This window comes from Ursus americanus, chromosome 23, assembly GCF_024610735.1.
Source record: "Ursus americanus isolate L20-20 chromosome 23, mUrsAme1.1.p, whole genome shotgun sequence".
NCBI lineage: Eukaryota > Metazoa > Chordata > Mammalia > Carnivora > Ursidae > Ursus > Ursus americanus.
This window is the reverse complement of record NC_142149.1, coordinates 25,438,757-25,460,516: the sequence shown is the minus strand read 5'-3', so window position 1 is coordinate 25,460,516 and position 21,760 is coordinate 25,438,757. Positions and strand designations below refer to the sequence as shown.

Sequence of the window (21,760 nt, the reverse complement as noted above, 5' to 3'; positions counted from 1 at the left end):
AAATAAGCATTAGCTGCTAACTGAGCTAGCTGTAAAGCAGACAAGCTTATATGAAAACTATGGGTATAACCATCTCTGCGTGAACGTTGGCTATATGAATCTACTGGAACTTAAAATTCTAGCCAGTATTTATTAAGCGTGCATCCTAGACACTGATAAATATTTCATAATGTCTTTCCATTGCCCTCAGGAAAAAAGAATATCACTTCTTTACCCTGGCCTTCAAGGGTCCTCATGATGTGGCCTCTATATCCTTCTTCAGCCCCATCTCCTACACCTCTCACGCAGGGCACCAGCCACGCTGGCCTTTCAGTGTACCAAGTATATTCCAACCTGAAAGCCTTTGTCTTGTTCTTTACTTTGCCTAGAACATCCCAGCACCAGATATTCAATTGGCTGCCTTTTTTGGCGTCGGGGTCTTATCTCACCAAAGCCTTTCCTCACCCCTGAATCTTAGCTGACTACTCCTGGCACAGTTTGACTCTGCCTTCACATGGCCTTGCTTGGATTCCTCCTGCCAGTAGACTGGTAACCTTTGTGAAAAGCATGAATCTTGTCTGCTCTGTACACTACAGTGTCTTTAGCCTCTGCTACTGTGAGACACACAAATGCTTGATAAATGTTGAATGTTGAATGAATAGGAGAAGCAGCTCATAACTTGTTTCACAGCTGAGTTCACAGCTAACGAAGGGCAAAGTCGAGACTCAAATCTAGGGCTGTGCAAGTTCTGTGCTGTTAGCACCACCCTTCACTGAGACAAGGACTGTCCCATTCTATCATCAGTTCAGAATGTTGCTAGACTTTGTTTTAGCATTGCCCTCAGAATCTTATTCTTTTGAAATCTGGTGGTAGCAGATTTTGATTCTTTTGAAAATACCTTTGATTTTTTTTTTTTTAAATACCTGCAAGTTATTCAGAACCAAATCTGTTAAATAAGATGGGTAATCAAGCTGGGGAAAACTGTTCAGGGTAACGGAATGATTACAAAGTATCCACACACAATACGTTTTTCTTTTTAAAATTGGATCTAAGGGGCGCCTGGGTGGCACAGTGGTTGGGCGTCTGCCTTCGGCTCAGGGCGTGATCCTGGCGTTATGGGATCGACCCCCACATCAGGCTCCTCTGCTGTGAGCCTGCTTCTTCCTCTCCCACTCCCCCTGCTTGTGTTCCCTCTCTCGCTGGCTGTCTCTATCTCTGTCGAATAAATAAATAAAATCTTTAAAAAAAAAAATTGGATCTAAAAGAGAGGTCTAGAAGAGTACTGTAAGAAGTTGGAGGTTGTGGCAACAGCGTTTGTAGCAGGTATAGAGTCTCCTAAGGAGCCTTCTTAAAAGAGAGTATTCATTAGGGTAAAAAATATTACCATTGTGTGGATTAAGAAACTGATTTTGTCACTTTCATAGTTACACCTGATACATGTGAAAATCAGTTTCCCATCTTAGTACAATGTTCCATACCTGCATACCTGAAAATAATAGCTCAGTCTCTCAAACTAAGAGATGCGTCTGCTTGGTTTTATTTTGTCAGGCTTTAGATAACAGATTTCAGCTTTGTTATTGGTCATGGTAAGAAGTTAAACTAGCCAGGAAAGAAACTGTGCATAAAGTGTAAAATGATACCAAAAAACACTAACTGAACCAAAAGAATAGGATAGATACCAAACTCTAAAGATTCTTTGGTTGGTAACTTTTCACTCTAGTTGTAACTCACAGTGTGTTTATGTCTTTTTTTTTTTTTTTTGAAGTTTTCTTTTGGTTCCTATGTTGCTTCTATTTCCTTTTAGATTATTTTTTCCTGAAGATTATTTTTGCTCTTTATTTTCCTATTTTCTTTTCCTTTCTTCTCACTAAACTTGAAGTTCTGCAGTGTATTTCAGGAAAGGTTGGAGTTGGCAATATTACTTTTTGGAGGTTTGGGGTGGCTTTGAGAGAGGGCATATCTTTTTGGAGGAGCAAATGTGCAGCATTCACTGAAGATAATGTAGCGTCTTTGTGCTTTTCCTTTGAAAAGAAAATAATGTTTAGCTTGAGATACTTGGAATTTTTTTTAACCACTGTTCATGTTAAGGAAAAAAATGAGATAGGGTTACATATGTACAAATGTCATCTTCTATTATTTTTTAAATGGTTAATATCTGTAAATTATCTCTAAAATTTAAAAATCCCCAATTAATCCCTCCAGAGCTCTTAGCAGTGATTTTTAAAAGCATCTATATATTTTCTGGATGCTCTAAATTATTGTAGAAACCTATAGTTTCAGAGCTGAAAGGCAAATTGAGAAATCATCGGTTTATTATGTATTTCACCACAATTTTTTAAAAAATCATCCAATTTTTTTTTTTTTAAGATCTTATTTATTTATTTGACAGAGAGCCAGCGAGAGAGGGAACACAAGCAGGGGGAGTGGGAGAGGAAGAAGCTAGGCTCCCAGCGGAGGAGCCCGATGTGGGGCTCGATCCCAGAACCCTGGGATCATGCCCTGAGCTGAAGGCAGATGCTTAACGACTGAGCTACCAGGCGCCCCAATCTCCTTTTTTATAGAGAAGTGACCCACCTAGTTTCTGTCAAAGCTTAAATTACATGGTGATCTTCTGATCCTACCCCGTTCTTGCTGTCACTGTTGACGTTCTTATTAGCTAACATGGGAGCTAATAAACTTGCACCTTGTAGAAAGGGAAGCCTCTGTTTTGAAGCAAACATTTTCTTACAGAATAAAATTATCATTTCTGAGGGCTAGATCTTCATTTTTCAGATACCACTTACCACAATCTGAACTAAGTTCTTTGGGGGGTGGGGGGGTGTATCCGTGCTGTGTCATGTATTATTGATTTCTTCTACTTTTAAGACTGAACATTCTTCACGCTCTGAAAGGAAAAGAAGAGACTCATTCGGGATGTTTGACGGTTATGACAGCTGCAGTGAGGACACGAGTAGCAGCTCCAGCTCTGAGGAGAGTGAAGAAGAAGTTGCTCCTTTACCTTCTAACCTCCCAATTATCAAAAACAATGGACAAGTGTACACATACCCGGACGGTAAATCTGGCATGGGTGAGTGCTCGCAGCCTTCTTCTGTTCCTCGGCTCGTGTCAGAGCTTCTGTATCAGTTCCATTTCTTCGGTCATTTCCCTTCCTTCGAATTTTTTCAAGGAAAAAAGAAACACAGTCTGAAACTTACAGTTGCAGATAAGATCTCTGTTTGATCTCTTTTTCTTCCTACCTGCCGTATTCTGGCAGAAGGCATGTAGAACAAAATTAAAACAAAGGGCTACTGAGAAGCATAATGTGGACATAAATTCAGTCATTAGGTAGTAAATCCGTGTGTAACGAAAGTGTGTAGGATCACCGGCTTATAGAGTTGACAGACACTTCCAGGGGAAAGTCTCTCTCCTCTACAAAAATTCCTCATGGGAAGTTTTCTATTTTAACACTTACAGTGATAACGTATCTGTAATTACCAGAATATCCTTTATATTGCACCAAAATTATCTGTGCTCTACATTTTGTCTTTGGGTCCTAATTTGCCTTTTAAAGGTACACAGAATAATTCTAATCCTTGTTACGATGATCTCCCTTCACACTGGAACACTCTTGAATAACTCTGGTTGCTTCGGTGATTTCTCATAATATCACGGTGATTTTAATTCATCAGTGTGTCCTGCTCACCGTCTTCCGGGCATACTTGGATTACATGGTAGTACGGTGACAGCTTGTCCTGTCTTGCCTGAGACTGTCCTGTTTTTAGGATTAAAGTCCCGTATCCTGGAAAGCACCTCAGGCAAATGGCTGATCACCTATGTAATTAGGGCAGAAGGTAGTTCCGCCTTCACCTCCTTTTTCAGGACACTGTGTTTCCACCCATGCCACAGCATTACTCTAGCTTTTTTGAAAGTAATACTGATTTTGCATATAGCTGAAATTCTTTAATCTTTTCTACAGCTATACCAGTTAACCAATTAAACGATTTTGTGCATTTGCAGTTGACTTTTTTTTTTAAGATTTTTAAATAATCTCTCCACCCTGCGTGGGGCTTGAATTTAGAACCCCAAGATCAAGAGTCACCTGAGCCACCAGCTAAGCTAGCCAGGCACCCTAGCTCTCTATTTTTTTAATAAATGATACGAGGCTGATCTGAATATACTTTTAGGAAGGCACAAGCAAGGGCCATGAGAGCATGAAGGGCAGGTGATGAATTCTCACTGGGTCGAACCAGGGAGGGTTTCACAGGGCAAGTTGGCTTTGAAGGACAAAGGTGGAAAGTGTGGGAGGAGCCTGTGAAATGAGGGAACTATACTAGCAAAGGTTGGAAGGTAGGGCTTTGAAGGAATAATGCTGAGCCATTCAATTGAGGCAGGCACGTAGGTGACCAACCACAGGAAACATCGCGGAGAGATGAAAGATCTGGAAATACAACCATTTTGGAGCCTGCAGTGTCTGAAAACATATTTTTAAATCAGTCAGTGCTCACCAAGGGCCTCCCACAAGGTCCTGGCTTCTGGTACTTGCTGTCAGCAAAGAGGCTTCCTATTGGCAAAAGCTGAAGGACACACTCCCACTTCAGTCGGGAGCCAGACAAGGTCATCTCCAAGGACATCACAAAGACTAGGGCACAGGGGAAAGAAGGTGGATCAGGCAGATATGGAGTTAAATTTTTGGCCTTGGGCGGGCTTCTAACCCACTGAGCGTGTTTTTCCGTCTATGCAGTTGGGATGAGGCTACCTGCTAGGCGGGCTGGCCTGAAGGCAAGGATCAGAGGAACTATCCCCAGAAGCCCCATGTGGGGCTACATACGCCAGGGATGCCAGGGATGCCGGAGAACACTGAATGGGAGTAGGATCCAGCCTTGTTTGATACCACTGAGACTCAGAAGGGAGTCCGCCATGACGCCATTCTGATTTTAAAATTGAAAGATGATTCAGGGCCTGAAGGGGACCCAGGAGTGATTTCTAGCTTACTCCCAGGGTGGGGCTGTAGGTGGGCCTCATTGATGAAATCAGCTTCACATTTCTCTTAATGGCTCTCTTGATGAAGGGAAGCAGAGTAGCAGTGGTCTCTGCTCCGATAACTGTCACAGAACCTTAGCAGCCAAGAGCCGGGTTTGGAGGCCTGGCCATCCGTCTAAGGGCAGAGGGCCGGTGCCGACCTCCCCAGGCCTGTCCCATCAAGGTGATGTGCAGCAAGTATGGTGGCTGCAGAGGTTTCCCTTGGGACACTGGTTGAGCTACACACTGTGCTGGTCCCGGGAGACCTGCCTCTGAGTGTGGCAGGATATCTGGTAAGAATTGGGCGCTTCCCCAGTCCCCCTCAGCCGGACAGGCTCTAGATTTGTAGACAAAAGCTTCTGAGGCCTTTCCTTTGGAGATTTGCCAAGTTCTGGCCCCTTTCCAGCTGCAGTTGATTTTATTTATTTATTTGAGAGAGTGCCCACGCACAAGTGGGGGGAAGGGGGAAGAACAGAGGGAGAGGGAGAAGCAGACGCCCCACTGAACAGGGAGCCCACCACGGGGCTCAATCCCAGGACCCTGGGATCATGACCTGAGTCGAAGGCAGCTATTTAACCAACTGAGCCACGCGGGCGCCCCTGCAGTTGATTTTTTAAATACAAGGCTTAAGACTTTAAATTATTCCGGGGCGCCTGGGTGGCTCAGTCAGTTAAGCGTCTGACTCTTGATTTCAACTCAGGTCATGAGATCTAGCCCTGAGTCCAGCCTGCTTAAGATTCTCTCTCCCTGTCCCCTCCCCCACCCCTAAATAAATAAATAATTCCACATAACCTGTTTCTTACTAAATTTTGGTCGTCTTAGAAATTTTTTATTTCTAATTCTGTCATTTAATGTTGAAGGTTGTGTTGTATAATATTCTAGTTTTATGCCATTTGCAGATTTGATGATAATGCCCTGTAGGTCATATTCTTATCTTTTGATTAAAAAGTCGAGTAGCACAGGGCCTGGTACAGAGTCCTGCAGGCCATATCAAAAAACTTCCCATCACTGGGGCACCTGGCTCGCTCACTCGGAAGAGCCTGTGATTGTTGGTATCAGGGCCATGAGTTTGAGCCCCACATTGAGTGTAGAGGTTACTGAAAAATAAACTTCAAAAAAAAAAAACAAAACTGGGGGTGCCTGGTTGGTGAAGTCAGTAGAGCATGCAACTCTTGATATGGGGTTGTGGGTTTAAGTCCCACATTGGGTGTAGAGATTACTTAAAAATAAAATCTTAAAAAAAAAAACAAAAAACCCTTCCTGTCATTTATCTCAGGACCCACCAGGTGTGGTCATCCAGTCCGTTAAAACCTACCTAGATGTCTTCTGCTTCACCTTAAATTTCTCAATCATTATTGACAAAGCTGCAAGAGAGATTTTATCAAATGTGTTAACTCTTAAAAAAAATAAAAATAAAAAAAAGTATCATCTCCTGTTTATATACAGTCGAACCTCCAGGAGCACACAGTCAAATCCGTGTGTAACTTTTGACTCCCCAAAAACTTAATTACTGATAGCCTACTGTTGACCAGAAGCCTTGTGATAACATTAACAGTCGATTAACGCACATTTTGTATGTTTTTTTATATTATATAATGTATTCTTAGAATAAAGTAAGCTAGAGAAAAGAAAACATTTTTAGGACGATCACAAGAAAGAGAAGATATATTTACAGTACCGTATCATATTTATTGAAAAAAATCCACATGTAGATGGACGAACCCATGCAGTTCAAACCCATGTTATTCCAGGGTCAACTCTGTACTCTCGCCATGGTTTAGTTATACCAATCCAGTAATCTCATCACAAAAGGAAATAAGGTTTATTGAAACTTTATATGCGCCCGGGTCTATTTTAAATACTGGAGATGCAGAGGAAACAATAGAGAGTAGTCCCTGCCCTGGTGGAGTTTACATCCTAGTTGTGGGAATTATAGTTTGATACGTATAATTCTTGACAAAGAGTCACTGTCCCAAGGGATCCCAACTTTTTTACCTAGATGGTTACAGACCTTTTTAATTAACTGTTCTGTAATTTTTTCCACAGAAAACCATTTAGTTTTTTCTCTCCTTAAACACTCTTTCTTCATCTCTAATCCGGTGGTACCTTATCTTTCTTCCATGATTTCTCGATAGATTTCTAAGTACTGGTTAAACTACAGGTCCCTCCAGTTTAACTGTTTGGGTGGAGATTTGAGCCCACTCAGGCAGTTATTTGCTGTGATACTTTCTGGTTTGTTTGGGTTTTTTTCCCCTCTTTCGAGGAACAAGTGACAAATACGGTTGTATGTATTTAACATGTGTACAATGTGATGATTTGATATATATATATATATGTATATGTTGGGGAATGATTACCAAAATCAAAACAAATAATCTATCCATCGCTTCATATAGTTAGCTTTCCTTTTTTGTGTAGGGCGGTGGAAAAGAACACAATGTCTATTCCCAGCAACTTTCTAATATGCACTACAGTATTATTAACTGTAGTTACCATGCTGTATGTTAGATCTTCACAATTTACTTTTCTTATAACTGAAACTTTTACTGTTTGACCTACATGTCACCTTCCCCCCAGCCTCTGTCAGTCACTGTTCTATTTTCTGTTTCTATGAAATCGGCTTTTTTTTTTTTTTTTTAGGAATCCACATGTAAATAATCCCATACACTATTTGACTTAGCATATGCTCTCCAGGTTTAACCATGTTGTCACAAATGGCAGGATTTCCTTCTTTTTTTTGTGAATGAATAATAGTCCGCTACAATGAATAATATTTTATATATGTATATATATGCCATATTTTATATCTCCATCTATCAAAGGCATTTAAGTGTTTTCATTATCTTGGCTTTTGTGACTAATGCTACAGTGAACATGCAATGCAGATATCTGCTTGAAATACTGATTATCAATCGACTAATTATTGACAAGGGCACCAAGAATACAGAACAGAGCAAGGACAATCCCTTAAATGGTTTTGGGAAAACTGGATATGCACATGCAAAAGAGTGAAACTGGATCCTTGTCTTACACCACTCAACAAAAATCAACTTAAAATGGATTAAACTTCAATGTAAAACCTAAAACTAAAAAACTAGAAGAAAACATAGGGGAAAAGCTTTTTGACACTGGTCTTGGCAGTGATTTCTTGGTTTAGACACAAAAGCAGAGGTAACAAAAGCAAAAATAAATGGGACTACATCAAACCAAGGAGGTCTGCACAGTAATGGAAGCAGTAAATTGAAAAGGCATCTTACAGAATGGGAAAAAAAATATTTGCAAATCATACCCGATAAAGAACTCCTACAACTCCGTAGCAAAAAAACCCAGTCCAAATAAAAGATGGACACGGACCTGAATAGACATTTTTCCTAAGAAGACATACAGATGGCCTACAGGTACATGAAAAGGGCTCAGCATCACTAATTATCAGGAAAATACTGATCAAAACCATAATGAGATGCCACTTTACACCTGTTGGGATGACTTACCAAAATGATAAGAGATAACAAATGTTGGTGAGGATGTGCAGAAAGGGAAACTCTTACACACTGCTGGTGGGACTGTAAATTGGTATATAGCCATTACAGAACACAATAGGTAGAGCAATTCCTCAAAAAAATTGAAACTAGAACTGTCATAACCTAGCAGTCCCACTCCCAGGTACATATCTGTTTATTTATTCAGTCCTTGTGACCCTTCTTCTGATTCTGCCTTTCAGATTGTTGTCCAGTATGTGAATTTACTAAAGAGGCACATTAGTAGTCAGTCTTGTTTTCCTGTTATCAAAGGGAATAATCAAGCATTTATCTCAAGCTTTGAATCCGTCCTTTCCTTCTTGTCCTCTGAACGTAACTTGAAAAATCTGTGTATTACCCTTAGCATTTTTCCAAGACTTGGCTCTTTCTAGGTTGCTGTCTGTGTTAATCCTCGGTTGCGTTGCACTTCTTTTCATCTTTTGTTTATAATCCTTTCAGAAGGCTAGAGCTCTTAGTGTATGTGAAAATGCCCGGCGCATGGTGAGCACTAAGGACGTGGAAGTGGGATCTGCTTTGTATTTGTGGGTTTAGACCCTTTGGAAAGCCTGTTAGACTTCGAGCTATGGTCAGACTCTCTGGAGCCGTAGCCATGGCATCATACCAGTCTTTTCTCTAACTTTTGTGGAGGGTTTTCCATCATTTGTGTAACAGAAGACATTTCCTGTCGGTTTAATGTTGAAATTCAAACCTTTGGATACTAAGTTATTAAAACTGTTAGGTGAAAAATGGTTTTCTTATATGATCATGACACCAGTGTTTTTATTTTCTTAATTAGCTACCTGTGAAATGTGTGGGATGGTTGGTGTGCGAGATGCTTTTTACTCCAAAACAAAGCGTTTCTGTAGCGTTTCATGTTCACGAAGCTATTCGTCAAACTCCAAGAAGGCAAGCATTTTGGCCAGACTTCAGGTAACGGTACAGAAACCTTATTCTTTATATCTGTTATTTCTATGGCTTTCACTGTTTATCTGTCATTTGATTGTGATTCACTGCACTCCACTTCCACCCAGTTGGCCATTTACCACTTTATACCCCACACTTTTTTTTTGAAATATGTGGTCCCCAGAGTTTGCTCAGTCTATAAAATTGAACAGCTCTTATAAATAGACAAGGTATGCTATCCAAAGTAAACTAGGAACTGTGTGTATAAGTGAATGAAAAATACTTGCTCTTTTTCTAAATAAATAGAAATATAATAAACACCTTGTTATATACAGAAACTGAGGCCATTTTTCCCCCTTGTTTTCTTTTGAGTTAACATCAAGGTAGAATCATTCAGTATTTTGGGGGGAAATGACTTACCCTTTGGTATTATTTCTCCATCATCTTTGCTTTGTACTTTTGATTGCAACCGATTTGATACCTTGAACAAATGTGTTTGGTTAATCCAACTCACCTTTTTGAAAACGTTCATGGTATAAAAAGAAATTCGTCTTTCTTTAAATGCACATCAATGCCAACAAAATGGAGATTTGACCGTTTGACTAAGTTGTTACTCTTGTAGCATATAAACAATGTTTTTAAGGCATTTAACTGATTTCTGTAATATATTTGATCACATTTATCTTACTCTCCTTTAACTTGTTGTGATCATTACATAACACTGAAAGGATGATATACATTCCCCAAATTAAGGAAATACATCACTTAGATGTATTTCTGTATTTCAGATAGACAGTACGTAAGATCCTGAGCAGTGGTCTATACCCAAATGGATGGCAGTTTGTCACACTGTGAATTTGGCCCATGATCATTTTGTCATTGATCTTTTGCGTTAGCACTAAAGGTATAAACCTCAGTCACTTGCTCTTTAAACATTAAATTATCTTCTCTTACCATATAAATAGCAATGCTTGGCAACCTGCATGAGTGAATAACCACTGGTTTTATCTAGTATAAGAAGGAATCAAGTATCCACCACAGCCTGTATTTTAACATCTTATGGGATATAATTTTTTATTAACATATTAATTTGCATATTGCTATTTAGTCTGTGTCAGCTCTGCTACCCATGTTAGATATCTACATTGTAGCAGAACTCCGGAAAACATTTCTCATGTTAAAATTCCTTGTATGTTTCCTCTGCTTTAATAATTTTCTAAACCCTTGATGTTACTTAAGCAGAATGAGTAGTATGCAATCAGGTTAATTTTTTCGGTGGAGGGGGGGGTGGATGAAAAAGAATCCTATTTACTTAACTCCTCTTGTTTTAGGGTAAGCCTCCAACAAAGAAAGCAAAAGTTCTTCAGAAACAACCTTTAGTTGCTAAACTAGCCGCATATGCTCAGTATCAAGCTACCTTGCAAAATCAAGCAAAGACTAAAGCAGGTAATATCGGTGAATGTAATGGAGGTAAAATATTTGATACTGATTCATCTAGTTTGAGTTAATGACATTTTAATTTTGGATTTTGTTAACTAAGCTATTTCTAGGCCCTACAAGTACATTCATTATGACATTAGGCTTCCTGATGATGGTTTTGGTTTCAATAAGTTATTCTGGAAGAGAGTAGTTGTGTTCACAAGTCCATAGTGCTTGGGGCAGTATCTTTAACATTTTTTATTTGGCTTATTATTTTCTCTGTACAGGTTCTCTATGCTGTGGCTGGTGGGGAGCATTGTGGAGATAAAAAGCAAATAGGGCATTTAGCAGGCTTTGAAGGGAGTGGGAAGAAGAGAGTAGTAGGAAGATTGAGGAAAGGATCGTTTCTAATAGAAAATTCTACAGAGCAGAAGCAGGGAGACGTAGCAGGGACTAAAGCAATGAAAAACCCTCGTGAAGGTATCAGTGGCAGATACTGGATAGAGATCTCATTGAGGTACCTAGTAAAAGCTGCATGGGAATAAAAACCCAAAAGCACCCATGGCGTTCCTTGAACACTTCTGCTCTAAGCTGTTCTTTGCTGCTGATTACTGAAGAGCTCTTTCTTATTTCACTTCCCAAGCAGCTTATGCTATGTATGGAAGACTTAAACTGCTGTTTGTTTGCAGATAATGATCTATGCAAAAGTTCATGTTTATTTAGAAAAGTTCTTAGATCTTTACAGGAAAAAAGAAAACTTTCTTTCAAGGTGATAATTTTATATCATGTCACATTTTCTTGTAAATAACAGGTTTGAGAATTGTAATATATCTAAATTTATTTTTTTTCAGCAGCAGTCTCCATGGAAGGCTTCAGCTGGGGTAACTACATCAATAGCAATAGCTTTATAGCAGCTCCAGTTACCTGCTTTAAACATGTGAGTATGGAATTTCTCACCTCCTATTGAAATGCTTAGTTATTGTTTAAAGCTGAAGATACAATAATACCTACATGTCTTGTCTTTAGAAGATCTTTATTTTATACATTGTCATAAAAATGTTTCTTTTTTATTATACTTATTCGTAATAAAAATAATTTCTAGAAGTTTTACAAGTAAAAGCATCCTTTAAAGAAATTACAATTTGCAATTGTTCAAATATGGAAAAGTACTAGTCTCCTCCAATTTTCATGTTAGACTGAACCATATACAGTTGTTGGCTTTGTATATCATGTGTTGGCAATGTCGTATGGCTCAGTGTAGTACAAACCATCCATCGTGCATGTTACCTAAATCTTTGTGATCTGACCTGGTAATTCAGAAAAGGAAGGATCTTTCTTCCAGTTATGTTTTTGTCTTCAAAGGTAAAATCACAAAAACAAAGAAGGAACTATTAGTAATAGAGCGTTGTGAACTGAAAAATGTGATATATACTGGAAAACCCTTTGCAGGATGTTCTTTTTGGCAAGTAGATTCTTACAGAGAATATGAAGTAATTCAGAATTATGTTAAAAATGTTATCAGAGGGGCATCTGGGTGGCACAGCGGTTGGGCGTCTGCCTTCGGCTCAGGGCGTGATCCTGGCGTTGTGGGATCGAGCCCCACATCAGGCTCCTCCACTATGAGCCTGCTGCTTCCTCTCCCACTTCCCCTGCTTGTGTTCCCTCTCTCGCTGGCTGTCTCTATCTCTGTTGAATAAATAAATAAAATCTTAAAAAAAAAAAAGTTATCAGAAGATAAGTTTGTTCCTTTTGATCCTGTTCCTTTTTGTTCAGTGATCTATGATTTATTCTCTCCAAAACTTTTTTGACCTTACTACAAGTTTAATTGATATTTAAAGTTTTTATCTGCTATTAAAAAAAATTCTGTCTGTTACTATGTACAAAAAGAAAAGAGAATTTAGAAAATTAATGAATGATGGGGTGCCTGGGTGGCTCAGTCATTAAGCGTCTGCCTTTGGCTCAGGGCATGATCCCAGGGTCCTGGGATCGAGCCCCGCATCGGGCTCCCTGCTCTGCTGGGAGCCTGCTGCTTCCCCTCCCACTCCCCCTGCTTGTGTTACCTCTCTCACTGGCTGTCTCTCTCTCTCTTTCAAATAAATAAATAAATCTTTTTTAAAAAAGAAAAGAAAATTAATAAATGAAATTTTGCTTACACTGAACATTTTGTTAAGTTAGGATTTCACTTTTAGATAACAGCATGTGGACAAAACTGAGCTTGAGTTCTTGTTGTGGAAAACCAAATGCATTTTCATTTGTTCACGGCCAGTACAGACTCTTGATCAAGGCCAAGCATCTGAAATCAGTGGTAGAAATAAAAACTAAAGCTGAGTTCATTCACTTGTTAGTTTTTTTTCCTGGAAGTACAGATGTTCATCCCTTAGCTGGTGTCATGCTGACTGTCTAAAGCAGCCTAAGTGCGATCCTAGATACTTTATTCAGTGTACAGTATAGTGACGTACTTTACCATAAGTTGGATAGTAGTGTCACATTTGTGAAATAGATTAAATAAATACACAGCAACAGCAACATTAAAGAGAATTGCAAAGCAGATCTTTCTCTCCCTATAGTTCTTTCTGCTTTTGAGAAACTCAAACTCACATTAAGTTCTCAGTTATAACTCCTTCATCCCAGATACCTGGAACATTTGTTGTCTCTTCTGAATAGCCTTTATCTCTTTTCCTACCTTTAATATTCTGGGGGCTTTGTATATATTGATACCATATACTGTGTAAAGCTATGTTATGTAAGTAGTCAGCGTATTTTTTTAAAGGCATTTCAAAATCCCAAAAGCATATTTTATTTCATGTCCGTGTCTATTAAAGTTCTTTGTAAGAAAATCTCTCTTATAATAATGAAACTGATTTTGTTTTCAACTCTGCTTTTTTAAGATTAAAGGGTTCTATCATATAGATTAGAGCAGCTAGCCTTATTGTATTATTAATAATGATATTGTGCGGGCTCCCGTTTCTCGCTCAGAAGCACAGCATCTGTCACCCAGTGTCTTCCTGCTCCACTCATCTTTCTTTACTGTCTTTTTCTCATCGAGTAGGAAAGCAACTGATACCGGTAATTTCTTAGTTTATTTTAGTACAGATGAGTTTGCTTTGTTGCCTTAACCAGCATCTTCACTTGAAGCCATTTGGTTTCCATCAGACCTCATGCTACACTTGATTTTGTCCTGTAGAGAGGACTCTTCCTAGTTCTTCCCCCAAGTAGTTCTCTAGGTCTCCAAGGAGAGTTACTGGCTTTGGCTTTAGAAAGTCTGTTGTCAGGTGCTGCTGGGAGCACAAGGCTCTGCCTTGTTTCATCCATCTTCTCATGTTCTAAGACTCAAACCCCCGCCCTAACACTGGTTCATCAGTAAGGCCCACTTCCTGCAGACTCCACATGTGCCTTGTCCCCAACTTGCACACAGGTTGGGAGCCTTTTCCTGCTCATGGGGGATTCTTTTTCAAACATAATTTTAAGAAACATTCAGTGTGTAACATGGAAACAGAACTATGCTGATTGAACCAAGAATTGGGGCTGGGAGCAGTGTCAGAGCCTTGAGTGCCTTGCTGCTTTAACATAACCCGACCTCTTCTGGAGTAAGGATCACAGGTAAACAAACACTTTATATTTCCTGGCACTTAAGTATGATTGTAATTAGTTCTAAAATCACAGGATTTCAGGAGTGGAGCTCTTTTTTCCTCAGTCTATCTTTAAACTTCTAAGAATGAAGTTTCTGCAAAGTGTATCCTAGGACTATGTCCTCTCTCATAGTTGCTATAGTAATGCACACTGCTTTCTACTCAGTCACTCAGTTACAGCAATGTTGACATTTTTTATAATTAGCAAAGGAAATTGAGCTTCAGCTGTTATTAAATATACCTACTTCGAAACTGTATATCATGATTGCCATGTGTCTAGTATAACTTTAATTTTGTCTAGGTGGTAGTTTGGAGACTTTTTCATTTTTTTTTTTGGCTTTTGGTTTTTGTTTTTTGGGGGGTTGTTTGTTTGTTTAAGCTTCAGAATTACTACTCTTTTCCCTAATAGACATAGTTAGGATAAGAGGAAGCTACACTGATTGATCTAGCAAGGGTGGGGTGGGGTGGCCAGAGCCTTGGCTCTCATCCTTGGCTTCCCCTTCCTTGGCAGTCTCAGAAGTTGGAAACCACTGAATTAGGTAATAACACTTTTAATTAATCCAAAATCATGTGGTCACAAAACTGTAAAGTATCTTAAAAATCATCTAGTTCATCTCATCCATCTCTTGTTGTAAATGAAACTCTTGTTACTTTTTTCAGTAGCCAGATTATATTTCAGTTTTGGGCTTTACCCTGCTTTCCATAATTTAAAGTTTTCTAGTTTTGTTTTGTTTTGTTTTTAATGTAGTTTTTAAGTAAGCCCCCGTAGGAAAAACGTTCCTGTGTTTCTTTTACTCATGCACTGCTACCACACAGTATTTCTGACACCAGGTGAGCAGGTTTTCCACACATCAGAGAATTCTCTAACCCCAGCTGGGTGTCTGACAATTCAGCTCAATTCTGACACTGTCTGCCTGGAGTTAGCATCATATCCCTCAGGTTAAGGGCTCAGTCCCACAAGACTAGCCCCACGTCCAATACCAATCCAAAGTCCCAGTTGTTACCTCTGCTTCTGACCAACTGGCTCTAAATCAGGGTTCCCATGACGTGCTCCTTGGGCTCAATAATTTGCTAGAATGGCTTACAGAACTCAGGGAGATAAACCCTTACATTTGCCGGTTTATTGTAAAGTATAATAAACAGTACAGGTGAACAGCCAGATGAAAAGATAGGTAAGGCAAGGTTGTGAAAAAGGGCATGGAACTTCATGCCCTCTCTGGGTGTGCCACTCTCCTAGCACCCCCATGTGATCACCAACCCAGAAGCTCTCTGAACCCCATATACAGATTTCCTTCACTGTCCGAAAGTCCGCTTTACACGACTTCACTTTTACGAAAGGCCTGCATTAGTACCTGTTTTCACCAACCAAAAGAAATCAGAAACGGATTTTTGCTTTCCGGAAACAGAAAGTGCTTTCTCACCTTATGCCATTTTGGCTTAAAAAAGGTTTTTTGGTTATAGTTATGATTTTATCTACTTTCGGGTGGCAGGGGAAGCCTATATTTTGGGATTCTGATGAAGGCTTCATAGTATAGATCTGACCAGTCATGAACTCAGTCTCCACACCCTCTCCCTTTCCCAGAGGATGGGGACTGGGGCCAGTGGTTCTAAGCTTCTACTCATAGGCTGGTCTTGCTGGCAACCAGCCCCCATCCTGAGGCTGTCTAGGAGCCTACCCAGAGTCTCCTCATCAGAACAAAAGTGCTCCTATCACTTAAGAGATTCCAAAGGATTTAGGAGCTCGATGTCAGGACCAGGGTCAGAGACCGATGAGAACAAAAGATGCTCCTGGTGCTCTTATCACTTAGGAAATAACAGAGGTTTTAAGAGCTCTGTGCCAGGAACAAGGGGCAGAGACAGATAGGTATATATCAGACAAATAAATAAATATAGATACAGTGAAACTCACACTCCATTTCTCAAGTATGTGTATATATGTGTGTGTGTGTGTGTGCGTGTATATATATATATATATACATTTTTTTCTATTTTTTATATATATTTCCTATTTTTTCACAGCCTCTAAAAGCAGTATCTATATCTATCCTAACTGTGGAAAAACCCAAACTATGACCGCAGTATCAGGGCCAGTTAGGCGCACTGCATACAGTCCTGAGATCACAGGTGATTTTCTTCCAGTAATTTATGTTCGAACACGAGAGCCTCCAGTTGATCGATATGTATGCCGAACATTGAGCTTTGAAGTATTCTTATTTTTTTTTGAAAGACCGTAGTCTTTTTTTTTTTTTAATTTATTTTTATTTTTTTTAAAGATTTTATTTTACTTATTTATTTTAGAGAGAGAGGGCACAAGTTGGGGGAGATGCTGAGAGGGAGTGGGAAAGAATCTTAAACAGACTCTGTGCTGAACCCAGAGCCCAACATGGGGCTCAGTCTCACAACCTTGAGATCATGACCTGAGCCCAAACCAAGAGTTGGATGCTTAACTCTCTGAGCCACCCAGGCCCCCCAAGACTGTAGTCTTTTCAACTGAAGCAGTCCTGTTTCCCGTTACTTGCCTTTTAAAGTCAAGTAAAACATTTTTTTCTAGATTACAGCACAGGCCAAAATGTGCTAATATCGAGTAGAGGTGAAACGTAAATCAATCCTTTAGTCATGTATTTAGAGACTTGAGATTGCTTTCATTTGATACTGGACTGTATACTCTGGTGCCTTGTTGATAACTCACTGCTATGATCAGAAATCATCCTACTTCTTTCTCCCTTGATAACAGTTATAGTTTTGTTATTTTTTTGTACACACGTATACCATAACTTTAAAGCTGACTTCACTGCCTCCACAAATATACCTGGTATCACTTACATGGTATATTCTAATCCTCTCTTTGACGCCTGACCTGTATGCCAGGTGTTTTGAGAAGGTAAGGTTATCCGCACTGGTTTGCAACAAGTGTACAAGTATATTTTTGTATTTCAATGTCAAAAACAAAAGTCTTTTTGTTTGCATATGTACAATAACATAGTTTCTCTTTATAGTAAAACTCACGCTCCATTTCTCAAGTATGTGTTTATTAGTAAAATATTCCATTTCAAGTAAAATTCTTTTTGGCTTTTTTCCCCTAGCCTTGACCGCACATACACACGACTGAAAGTTGAAGATAAATATTCATGTCCATTCTCACTAAAGTTAGAATCTTCAGTATGTCATCCTAGATTGCAGAATTAATTCCTAATGGAAATAAAACTTCAGTTCGTTTCTGGCACTTGTTAGTGCTTCATCTGGGTTAGCTGTCACTGGTCTTGCCATGATAGAATTTCTACAGGAAAACAGTGGACTCTAGTATGATAAAAATCACCTGTCTTTTTTTTTTTTTTATGTTTTAAAGAAAGTCCAAATAATCTAGATTGTTTTAATTTTGGTCTGTTTTCTAAAGTGGTTCTTGATTTTCTGTTTGGATCTCCTGATTCTTACCCAGTATTGGTTTAATACATTGTTGGTTTTTTTACTTGTGGGCTATTTTATGCCTTTCAAATTAGTAGCCACTGCTTCCTATCCCTTTTTACACACACACCACATTCTCCCATTCTTAATCTTGCTGCCACCCCACGCATCCCATTTTCCTTTTATACTTTACTTACACGCCCCCTCATCCTGCTGCCACCACCTCAAAAAGTACATTCTGGTCTCAAATCAAAAGGTGAGTGGACTTTCTGGAGAAAGAGGGAACAAAAATGTTTTCCTATTTGAATCTGCCAGTTCCAGCAAGTAGCATTTAGGAGTTCTACTTTCTTTCCAGTTAATTTTCTATAATGTTTTCTTCCCTTTTAGGCCAAATAATACTTCATCTTTCTCTGTTGGATGAACTTTAATAATCATATGCCTGCTAGTCTTTCATTGGTGGCTTTTTGTATGTTTGTCATGTACCGTCATTGGGATAGGTTCTTTCTTGGTTACCGGTGTGCAACTTCAGGGCTAACCTCTGCCCGCTTGTTGAAGATTGTGGGTGGTTATCAAAACCGGTTGGCAGTTCCGTGGAGGGAAATTTGTATTTCTGCCACGAAACATCATATGTGCAGTGTATCAGCCCTCTGAGAGTCTAGACATCTGGGCTGTTGGACTATCTGGGAATGTTCTTGAAGTGCAGAAAATAAGACTTCCCACCCAGTTATTTTTTTTTTATAGACAGTCAGGTGGAGGTTATCATTCATTTGTGCTGGGGAGCCCTCAGCATTTGGATTTGGCCATGTCCTGCAGGACCTGATGACAGCTTACCTTGCAGGGAAGGAGAGTCGCTCCCAGATAGCCCTCACGAGTGGCCCTGGAGCAGGAAGTGGTGAAGCAGATCTTCCTGATTTGGGAGGAGCCTGAGGTGGACCTCTCGTCCTGAGTCTGGAAGGTAAATTTGTTGTTACCTGTAAATTATGGTTCTGCTAGTTCATGCTATGCCAATCCAGACTTTCAGAGGTATCCCTCCTGCCAGCAAGAGAAGACAGATGACTTGGATGAAGATGGCTGTCAAGCCCTGGGTCATTTAGTCTTCCACACTTAAGAGTATTCATTTTAAACAAAAGGGCAGATATATCTGTGAAAATTACCTTATTATTTCAACACATTGAGCACATGCTACGTAGAAACTATGGTGCTCTTTTTTGTTGTTGTTTTTGTTTCTTCATTTTTTGTTTCTTAGAGTAAACCATATGGATTGGTTTAAGAGGGCCTAGCAGAACCACAACCTTACAGGCAAGAACAAATGTCACTTTCTGCTACTTTCTCCTATACCAATCCAGACTGTAGGGACAAAAACATAATATCCCCCAATAAAGTGAATATTATCCTCATTTTTTAAGTGAGCATATTGACACTTTATTTTCTTTAATAAACTGTGACTAAAAGTTATTCTCTGCAAATAATTGTTAAGGAAAAAAAAGTTGGTGAAATTGTCGTATCTAGCTCTAAGAAGAGTACTCTATGCCAACTTCACTTAGCAGTATGCCAACCTAACCCCCAATTTATCAGCATAGCCGTGCTTCTTTATTCTCGACAAAAAATAAACCCATTCCACAAGATTTGGCAGCCAAACAAAGAGGGGTGGATACCCTGCCTTAATTTAGTGCATACATTTAGCTTCATCTGTCTGCTCTAATTGGTTCATCCTCACGGAAATGAAAACATGGTCTTTATGTTAATATGTCTTAGCTTAATCTACGTTACCTCTCATCCTTCCAGCCTCTCCTTTTCTGATCATACCTGCTGGCAATAGGGATGGCCCTACAGTCTAGAATGATATAGGGGGAGATAGCAGAACCTGAAGAGTCCAGTCTTTCAGTTCAAAAACAGCAGAAAGAGGTAGTCAAAATGGATGTATTGTTTTTTGCACAGCTTCAGGGAGATCGTTACATGTACCCTTCCAGAATCACAACTATTTGAGATAGGCCACTGTCTCCAAGTTACAAAGGCATGTTCGTTGCTCGTGCTACTTAAAGTAAGAGCCATAATTTGATTCTGTCTTTGGTGTCCAGATTTACTCCAGTTCAGGATTATTTGACCTTTTCTTCCTCTCCTTCAGAAATGTCATGAACTGTTGATAGGATAGGGGTTGAGTACTGTTTTAGGCTAATCCTCCTGTTGGGTTGGCATCCACCAAAGTATGAGGAGCCTTGCATGGAAGACATTTACCCAATGTTCAAATTGGCTAGATCGTGTAACTCTTAGATGTCTTTGTTTGGTCATCTTTGAGCTCTGAAGCTGTTTTGTCTTCTCCTGATTTGTTCGTAGTATCAGGTCTTTTATAACCTCACCCAGTCCTTTTCTCTATGTTCAGGGTTCTAAATTATATTTAATGAGGAGCTGATTGTCAAGGTCACAGAGACTGTTTAGTATTATCAGCATTTATATTCCTAAATTCACTTATTTGATTTAATTAACCGTTGCATAAACTTCAAATAATTGTAAATGGCCTCAAGTTTTAAGGATTAAAATGTAATGGAAATTGTAATTTGGGCATGTTAGACTTGGAAAAATCTCTTCATGATGCTCATTTGTAATCAGCTTTCTGAGTCCCCATCCTAAACATGTGGTGTGGAGGCTAGTGATTACCAGTTCTAACATTGAACGTTTCCTCTTTGTTTAGAAATAATAAATTATTTAACAATTTATCATGGTATGCATCTCCAAAAACTCTTCAACTCCACCTTTTTAATAACTTTATCTGGTGCTTTTGCCATGTCTGTTTTAACAGACTATATTTCTGTTTTATGAATTTAAGTCGAAAATACAGATATAACTAAGTTTTGTTTCTCCCGTTATTGGAAAGCACGTTGCTGATTGAAATTATTTTTCTTTCCGCTCTTTGGACAGACCCTTTAAAATTAGCAGGTTAAGGTAAAGTGTGTTCATTCAGCGTATATTAAAAATAACAAGTTTCTCTGCTTTATCCTGTGAAATCTATTGAGTTTGTGATAGCTTTTACAAAAATTGCTGCTCAGGTCTTAAATTAGGACAGTGTTGAATTTTGAAGTTGACATGGATCTTTTCTAATATATGTGAAATTCTCTTCATCTTGAGCTTGCCCCTGACACTGGCTTTTTCCAAATAGAATTCTGTGAAAAGGAAAGTAACTATTTTTAGAGAAAAATGAATGAATTAAATGGCATTTTTTATTTAATATGTCTGTTATTGATGGGAATGCTTATTTTAAATAATGTGTTTTGGACTTTATGTTAATAATATAACTTAATAATTTTTATATGACAGGCACCTATGGGGACCTGCTGGGGTGATATCTCAGAAAATGTGAGAGTAGAAGTTCCCAATACAGACTGCAGCCTACCTACCAAAGTCTTCTGGATTGCTGGAATTGTAAAATTAGCAGGTGAAAGCACACGTAATAATTTACCAGAAAATGCCAGTATGTTTTTGTAACTTGTAAGAAAGCGTATTTGTAAATTTCCCAGCTGTTGCCGAGTAAATGATAAATACGATAAAAGGGCAGAGGTTAGCAAAAAAAAATTTTATAAAAAAATAAGACGGTAAATACTTTTAGCTTTGTGAGCAGTACAGTCTCTGTCACAATTCCTCAGCTCAACCATCGTAGCGAGAAATCAGCCGTAGCAATACATAAATGAGTAGGCATGGCTGTGTGCTAGGGACACTTCATTTACGAGCACTGAAATTTGAATTTTATATAACTGTCACGTTTCATGAAATGTTACTCTTCCTTTGATTTTTTTCAACCATTTAAAAATGTAAAACCATTCTGAAATGGCAGACTATAAGGCAGTAGGCCAGATTGTGGGCCGTTATGTAGTTTGCCAAACTCTGATATAGGGAATACTTTGAAAAGTAACAAAAAAT

General features: G+C 39.0%; 1 protein-coding gene across 11 annotated transcripts in view; it reads left to right on the top strand.

Annotated features, from left to right (window-relative positions):
* MBTD1 (mbt domain containing 1) overlaps positions 1 to 21,760 on the top strand; it is a 69,436-nt gene that overhangs the window by 21,901 nt on the left and 25,775 nt on the right. For 6 of the 11 annotated variants that reach the window (XR_015721307.1, XM_045773065.2, XM_045773064.1 and 3 more), the window contains 5 exons: positions 2,845 to 3,046; positions 9,292 to 9,431; positions 10,730 to 10,844; positions 11,669 to 11,754; positions 21,161 to 21,278. Coding sequence is in view for 10 of the 11 variants with exons in the window: in XM_087854509.1 (XP_087710635.1) it covers positions 2,845 to 3,046; positions 9,292 to 9,431; positions 10,730 to 10,844; positions 11,669 to 11,754; positions 21,161 to 21,278 (661 nt within the window). In the remaining variant the exon portion in view is untranslated. The remainder of the gene's footprint in view (positions 1 to 2,844; positions 3,047 to 9,291; positions 9,432 to 10,729; positions 10,845 to 11,668; positions 11,755 to 21,160; positions 21,279 to 21,760) is intronic. The other 5 variants (XM_045773067.1, XM_045773066.2, XM_045773062.2 and 2 more) reach the window with 4 other exon arrangements.